General features: G+C 43.2%; 1 protein-coding gene across 11 annotated transcripts in view; it reads right to left on the reverse strand.

The window, feature by feature from the left end:
• The window catches only part of dtna (dystrobrevin, alpha), a 29,275-nt gene extending 22,466 nt beyond the window's left edge, over nucleotides 1–6,809 (reverse strand). For 7 of the 11 annotated variants that reach the window (XM_080441149.1, XM_080441158.1, XM_080441157.1 and 4 more), the window contains exons 1-2: nucleotides 4,984–5,159; nucleotides 269–336 (exon numbers count right to left, since the gene is read on the reverse strand). In XM_080441149.1, the coding sequence (XP_080297275.1) occupies nucleotides 269–336; nucleotides 4,984–5,000 (85 nt within the window). In that variant the 5' untranslated portion in view covers nucleotides 5,001–5,159. Of the gene's footprint in view, nucleotides 1–268; nucleotides 337–4,983; nucleotides 5,161–6,652 lie in introns of those variants that run through there. The other 4 variants (XM_080441150.1, XM_080441154.1, XM_080441151.1 and 1 more) reach the window with 2 other exon arrangements.
• Between the last annotated feature and the right edge of the window lie 1,789 nt (nucleotides 6,810–8,598).

Raw genomic sequence — 8,598 nt, forward strand, 5'->3', positions numbered from 1 at the left:
TTGAGGGGTGACATCAACATAGTGAAAAAGCATTTGAGGGGTGACATTGGGGGGGCATGTCTGTTTGAGTCAGTGTTTCATATGAATTTGGCTGACACTGGTGGTGGTGGTGGTGGAGGGGAGGGGAGGGGTCACTTTATGTTCATGATATTCCCTTTCCATGGAGGTTATAGAAAAGGATTTGCCACTTTTATGGTCGATGAGCAGCGTAGTCCAGCATCGATCACATTGAAATGTGGTCCTTTCAGACAAGGCCCTGCACACTTACTCATCTCGACAAACAGTTGCCTTCTGTCTGCCATGGTGTCACCGCTCCGCCTGCAATCTTCAATCATTCTGTTCGGGAAGAGAGAAAGTGATGTCAGTGTCTATGCACCCCTGATTTTATTGGTAAAAGCTTGAATTATATTAGTTGTGTGCGGGTGACGTGCACCGAAAACAGGCAATCTACAAGCTCAAAGCTTGTAGATCTGGTATTTTCGGTGCGTGACACCGACGCACAACTAAGTATAGAATCTGGCTTAACATTTTAAACCATGAAGACCGGGAAAGCCTATATGTTGTTATACCTTTAAAACCGGAAAAGCATCTGTGTGGGTTAAATAGAAATATTCATATATCTGCATAATATTTTGTCTGTTCCAATGACCAATTGAGTAGTATTTCCATTAGATATGATTCCATATTTAATTATGCCTAATATTGCCTATGCATATCATATTTTATTTTGTCAATACAAATGTCAATAAAAAAGTGTAAGACAAACCCTCATGTCCACTACATACTGTAGCACAGCTCAGCTCACTCAGCGACATACTGTTGACTACTGTATGTCTATCCTTCTGAGGGATGCATTAATTAGTTTCATGTCCTACCTGGGATTCACACCCAGTTGACCAAACTTCATAATGCTCTACCATTGAAGAGAGAGTCCCCGGTTGGGCAGGGAATGCTTATGAGCTTCAGGTAGTACTACTTGTCATCCAGTAGGTGTCCTACTCAACACCAGAGTCTAACTTTCTCAATGAAATAGTAAGGAGACCACCTCCAACCATTGCAGATTCTCAAACATGCAAATTGGTTAAAGTAAGGTTTTATTAATTCAAATTAAAATGTGTTCCGGATTGCGGCTTTAATTTGAGTTTTAGTCATTTAGTCATTACACGTCACATATTTTCATTGTATGCCCTTAGTGTTTGACTAATCCAGTTTTTCTATTTTTGTTTTTTTTGTTTTGCTTGGCTGAATATATTTTAATCTAATGCAAGAATCTAAAAAGCCAGTCCCGACTCATGGGGTGTCACAGAAAAACTTGAGTAAGACAAGGACAAGACTTTCAAAGGGGCAGACTGGCAGGATGAATGCTCACAGCCTCACACCATGCCTCACTGCACAGTGTCCAAGGCAATCTAATACACCTAGTCATGTGGTTTGTTGCCATAGTAGCAAAGAACCCAGTCACTCCATTCCTAAAAACACAGTGCTAGACCCCCCTTTACAGGGAATTTGCAGGGAGAAGTTTGAAGAGAACTCTTTTCACTTCTATGAGATATTTTTGATTGTGCATTGTTGCATAGTATACTGTAGATGCTTGGGCAACTGTTACATGGTTTGGTATTTCTAAGTACTTTTATAGTGGTATTTATCTGAATAACTGAAATAGATTAAGTTATTTATTTAGTGACAGATATGTAACTACAGAGACATTTTGTTTACTGTACAAATTGCATTTCATGCCATTCCAGAAATGCCACACTCAAAGGGCACGGTAAGGTCATTGAACAATACACAATATTAGTGTTTCAACAATAGGTACTGTAATAGCATGTTTTCTTTCTTTCTTTCTTTTTGGTATCACCAAGTATCCAATTCAGGTGGGAGAGGATGATACTGATAAATGAACCCTGATTAATCAAATACTGCATTTCAGAAAATGTCCTGCCAACCTTGGGACAGAAATTATATTGTTCACATTCACAACTGGTTGGTGGGAGGGATTTGGCAGAGGTGTGGCTAATTCATGATGGAACACAGGTCCATTCCCTTTTGAGTTTTACTATACACGAATCCACGGAGCGCTGCCCTGGGCGCAGCCATTGCTGCGGTGTCAACGCTCCGCGGACGCGACACCGCAGCAATGGCCGCCTACAGGCAGCTACAGGCAGCGCGTCTGTGGATTCGTCTATAGGCCTACTACTGTATATTAAACGTGGCCTAAACATGCAATAACACCTGTATGGTCCTTTAAATATCAATGTATGTTGACGGTATCTAATGTTGTGGTACAGTAGTTATACTGTTAAAAGTAAACAGAATTGAAGCTCGACTTATAAAGATTGAATCACAATATCAGTCTGAAAAATCGCAATTAGATATTTTTCCCAAATCATTCAGCCTTTTAGTTGGCAAGAACCAAATTCTGCTCCCACTACCCACCAATGCCGCCAACCCTCCTGTTCACCAACATAAACACTGACACACACTTAAATGTTAGGGAGCCTTGAAATACCTTAGAACACATGAGTCATAGTCTATAGCTGTCCATAACTTCTTCCACTTGTGAAAATGTTGTGATTCAGCAACGTGTAATATAACCATGATGCAAGTGAAGATGTCCTACCAAAACGTAATCTAACAATTTACTTATCTCTGCTGTCTCTTCCTTTCCTCATCTTCTGACTACCCTAAGCATCTACACTACACACCAGTTCCTACTATTTGTATGCAGTCACCTGACTTGAGCATCCCCACATGTTTCTCATAACCTAATCAAGCCCTCACTACTATACCAGCTCACCTTCTTTGTTCCCTGCCAGACTGTAAGTGTTACTTTGTGTTTCTTGTCTTGACTATACAGTCTCTGTGTGTTGTATTCTCTTTCGGGTTACCTGCAGCCTGTCTCTGGAACCAGGGCTGCTTCAGCCTTCTTACCTGCTAATGTCTGTCCTACAAGCATTCAACCTGTTAACCTGCAGCATGCTAGCCTCCAGTCAGCTGCAACTGGCCTGTCAGTCTCCAGCCTGCACTCCTGTTGATTAGGCTTGGAGCCTGCAGCCTGCCTGTCCTGAGCTGGCTAGCCAGCTACCTGTCTGTCCTGAGCCAGCTAGCCTGCTACCTGTCTGACCTGAGCCAACTAGCCTGCTACCTGCCTCTCCTGAGCCAGCTAGCCCGCTACCTGCAGCAGTCTCCCTTTTGAAAGGACTCTGGTCTGGCCATCTTCAGGGTGAACCATGGAGTTTCCAGAAGAAGGTGTTCTACACTCCAGAAGGACTGTAAGAAGTAGACTGCTTGAAGTCCTTGTCCTTAATTGAGCTCAGTTTTTGTTGGATTGGGCAAAGAAGTGGTCGCCACGGTTATTGTCACCATTGGCTCTCTTAGCAGCCCGGCACCACAGAGATTCAGCAGCCCAGCACCACAGAGACTCAACTGTCCCTGCCAATGCCCCTGTCTGTTGTCCTTGCCGAAACCCTGCCTGAAACCCTGTGGAACATCCCTTCTGATTCCCTGCCTGAACCCCCCTCTGGCACCCTGCCCAAATCTCCAGGCTCCAGTCCTGCACTCCACCTGCTGGCCTCTGGTCCAACACCACCATGTTGCCGACCTCCAGAATGGTCCAGTTTGCATTGCTGGCTTCCAGAACCTTCCAGTTTACTTCCCACAGCGGTCCAGCCTACACCATTGGGCTCCAGAGAGGCCCATCCATGTTACCGGCCTCCAGGTAATCCTCCAGAGTGGCTCCACTTGTTTGGTCATCCTCTTGACAATCCTCCAGTGTGTCCGCACATCTGATAATCTTCCTGCCAGTCCTCCAGAGCGGTTCCACTCCTCTTCCTACCTGTCCACCAGAGCTGCTCTGCCTATATCGCTGTTGTCCAGAGCAGCTCTGGCCTTCGGTCATGCCTCCTAGTTGCCCTCCATACATGTTCCGCTTCCAGGTTGCTCTCCAGACTTTGGTCCTGCATCCTGGTTAGTTCCCAGATCAGCAGCGCTCCTCTGCCCTGCCCCAGGCTGTCTGCCTGAGGTCTCCAGCTCTTCTTCTGCCCTACCCCCAGATCGTCCGCCTGATGTTTCCTGCTATTCTTTACTTGTCTGCCAGATGCCCTTGGATTTTCCCTCCTTTGCCCATCACCTGACTGCCCCAACACACTGTTCCCACTCTTCTTATCAACCCTGCAGTCACCTGAGCTTCCCCACCTGCACCACTTTTCCTAATCAAGCCCTCAATACCTAAACTGTACCAGTTCACTTCCGCTGTTCCTTGCCAGATTGTCAATGCCACTGTATTGTATTCCATGTTTCTGGTTACCTGAGTCCTGTCTCTGGAACCAGTACTGCCTGCCTGACCTTTTTTACCGTTGCCTGTTATTTGGACTGCTGTGTTGGACTGCTTTCCTGGTTTTGACTACTGCCTTCCTCACCATTCTGTAAGCCTTATACTGCCTGTTTAAGGCATAAATCTTTTGAATTGCACCTGCTCTGACATCTGCATTTAGTCCTTCCCCTATGTTTCTGTTATCCTGCTGGCACCAGTCTGCATTCGTGAAATGTACAGTAGGCCTATGTGCAAATGTTTTTTTAATTTTAGTTTTTAATTTTTGCTCATGATAAGAAGTGTGGAGTGAGCATGCATGTGTACACACTGAATTTTAGGATGAGTGACTTTGAGTAATGCTGTTTTTCATCATTTCTGATAAATTGCTATGATAAATGCATACACAGCATGATGTTGAGAGTAATTAATTCAAGTCTGTCTATTTTTCTTACGGTGAGAAAACGTACACATGCATTGTACACTTCTTTATTGTTAACACAGATATCCTGTGCACATCACATAAAATACGTGCCTGTCTGGTGTGACTTTCCGGCATATATGTTGTGTATGAGACTGTTAAAGGTTATTACACCCAACAGAACATAGATATAAAACCACAATAGAAAAATACCAATCGCGAGATGCAAAAGTGTATAAGGCAATCAACATACCCTTCAGAAAGCACCATGGTCGCATTCCTTTTCTGTGCGCTTATCACAAAGGCATGTCCTTCTTATAAAAACAACTATACACAGTATAAATCCCCCTATAACCCGGAGACATAACAAAAGCTGCCCAAATGGAGGAGACTGGCTCAGGGAATCTGAAATTAGAAACTGTCAGCCTGCGCTGCCTCTATCTTTAACTACAAATGAGAAGGCTACATTCTTGTACAGCTCTACTGGTTCTCCAGTTGCAGCCCCCAAACCCCTCACTTGGCATCAGCCCAACAAACATTACTCTTACTCTGTGCCACTGTCAAAGACTGGCAAGCATTAGAAAATAACTGCCCTTAAAAGAGCAAATCATTGTATACCATAAACACTGCAGATGATTGTAGTGCTCTGCCAAAACTAAGCCAAGACTCTTTCAGCAATGACCCTACTTATCATGTATTTCCAAAAAGAACCGTGTCGGCCAGACGCTAAGCTGTGTTTCAGACAAGCAGAACCATTCCCTTATTAGTGAGTTATTTATGTTATAAGTCTATTTTCGTAACTGAACAAAGAAACCACAGTGCTTTCCTTGAACTACTAGGATTTATTGTTAGTCATACATCAATAGTTAGTTCACCATTTCCGAATGTGAACGGTTGCTTGAGTTGTGATTTGTACTTTGCTGGCATAGCTGACTCATAAGCTGCGCGCATACAGTACATTGCAGCTGTTCATGTATTTGCCCCAACTGATTGGCCAGTGTTATTTTTACATCATGGGAGCATGAACGATTGGCATCTGATTTCCAACCTGTAAGAGCCAGAAAAAAAACTTAAACTGAACTACAGTACCCCATTTATAAATGCAAATGCAATAAAACTAGTGTTTTAATGCCTGATATATAGGCTAAACAGTCATAAGTGTGAGTGTAGCACACTAAAGCCCTCTGGTACCAGCCTGTGATGTCTGATAGTGGGCCCCTCTGTAGTGTCGCCTAGTAAGCAGGGGGGGGGGGCTTGGATTGGGAACTTGGGAACCCTGATGTTTTATGGGTGTTGTTGTCGACTGACATCTTTATGATTGTTGACTATTATCATGGAATTTTACAATTTTGGGTAATTTCCAGTTGGAAATAGTAGCCTAAAACAGAGCATATTCTATGCAGTGCCAAATAACAGAAATGCTGGATGAGATGCAATTATTTGAGTCATGACATGATGCATGGCAATATGATATTGAATAAATTCACTCGTGATTATAGACATAATTAAATGTATACTGATGATTTTGGATTGTTATCGTCTGTGTATGTTCGACTATTACACGCAAATCAGTGGGGGAGACATCATGAAATTCCAGCACCAAACGTATCGCTTTTCCAGGATAAAAGGTTTGTTAGGAAGAAAGAAAGGCAACAGGCAGCATGGACAGTTTACATGCGAGCATCACCTGTCACGACAGCTAAGGACCTCGATCTGAGCGACAAGGTTTTATATAGTGCGAAAAAACAGATCCACTGGATATCATACATGTTTGTTTATTTTTTTATAAACACAATTTGCCCTCATTTCATCGTTAAAACTCACCAGTTAACTAATTTTAGAGTAATAAAGTAGGTTAAGGTCGCTCCACCACTACTAGACTAGCGATCAGCTGCCTGCAGCGCACTTTGCACAAGACTTACCAGAATTTCGAGGCATGTCATGCAGCAACATCACTGTTTACATCCAGGAATCAGAGTCACTTCATTCATATCCACACCAGTACAGTCGTGAATTTCTCCGGTCTATTGTTGTCCATCGTTGCATGAGACGCTCATTCTCACCACTCTAGTACGTAGCCTCAGCCTTGCAACGGTTGTGTTGTAGGAAATGTTGGAGTAGCGCACTAGAGCAGTCCAGCATTCGCGAGTATGTGGCCTCTTCTACGATGACGTAATGCGGAATCTCTTCACTTGCGTCAGTTTATCTAATGTAGTGTGTAGGATACACATTTTACTTGAAAAGAGGGGGGGGGACTACACACCTCCACATTACTGTGCACACAACACCGTTTTGCCGGTCACGATTTGTATTATAGTCAAGTTATTACTTGTCTCGACTCTATAATCCAAATCCTGCATTATGCTTTTGCTGTGAGAACAATTAAAAAAGGAGAATTCTGTCTGGAAAATTCTGGTAATATTAACCTACTATGTTATATTACAAATAATTACAGTAGTCTAAATTTTTTTTGAAAGATCAATCCTTTTCAGTGAGCAACTTTCCCAATTAGCTTGCGTAATGCCTGCAAAGTTTATTGTTGTCTCCGCCAGGCCGAAGGCGTGGCAGAGACTATGGACACCCTGTCCATCCGTCCGTGTGTGCATGCATGCGCGTGTCCATGTCTGTCTGCGTCTGCGAGTAGCCAATCTCCGGCACCGTTGGCTTGGTCGCAGCGAAACTGTGCACACACACACACACTCCCTGGATGCCAGAGCAGAACCTTTGACCCACATTATTCACATGGGCCTGTTATAGTGCCACCAGGAGGCCGATTTTTGCTTAACACATTTTTTGACATCTACTCCTACAGATGTTGTCCAAACATCACGCAAATCGGTACACAGTATCTCCATAGTCATTAAACAAAACGTGTCATTCACATTTTTCATATTCCATCCTGATTGACTAAGATTGGCTTCCAAAGTTTGCAGGAGTGCTCTGTTTTGAACAAAATGCCTCAAATCATGAACGCAGTGTGCGATTTTTGTGACATTATGCATGGACATTCCCACTAGGCCAAGAAAGAAATGCCACTTGATTTTTTTCAAATCAGCCTAATGGTGAAGCTATAACAGGCCGATTTGTGTTTCTACCTATAACTGCACCGATCTGTGTAAAACTTTGTATGTGCACTCCCTAGAGGCCAATGAAAAACCTTTGCCCTGGCCCCTGCATTCTTCACATCTGCCTTTTATAGCGCCACCAGGAGGCCGACTTGTGTAAAACAATTCTTTTGATATTACTCCCATCCAAATGTCATGCACATCGGTACACAGAATCTCTATAGTCATGTGATCAAGACGAATCTGTTACATTTTTCATATTCTATCCTGATTGGCTAAGATTGACATAAATGTTGCAGGAGTGGCCTGTTTTGAACAAAATGCCTCAAATTGGTACAAATTATTGCAATATTGTGATCAAGAAGGATCTGTCCGATTCTTCATATTCCATCAACATTGCTGGCCCACAATATGGCAGAGACTTTTTCTAGTTTTAATGTGGATTTTCACTTTAGCTTTGATTGGGTAATTTAATCTGTGGGGTAGCCTACTTTTCACATGCCTCTATCATTTTTGTATCACCAAACCCCTGCTGTATATGGCTACTTCCTCTGAACACACTATTGGTAATTCAATTGATTTGAATACAATGTGTCAAAGTGAATTGTGCAACACACAATGACAAAGGTTCCCCCGTGCAGCTGAACAGAAGTGAATTTACTGTTCTCTAGTCATTAGTCTTGAATGCAGCCCCGACTTTCACTCTGAACCTGCTTGTTGCTAAGCAACCGCAGCATATGCTGAGTGGAGATTGACAGCACGTTAACTCCGTGTTAACAACAGTCGCGTCACCGACATTGTTG

This window comes from Gymnoscopelus braueri (assembly GCF_963280865.1).
Source record: "Gymnoscopelus braueri genome assembly, chromosome: 10".
NCBI lineage: Eukaryota > Metazoa > Chordata > Actinopteri > Myctophiformes > Myctophidae > Gymnoscopelus > Gymnoscopelus braueri.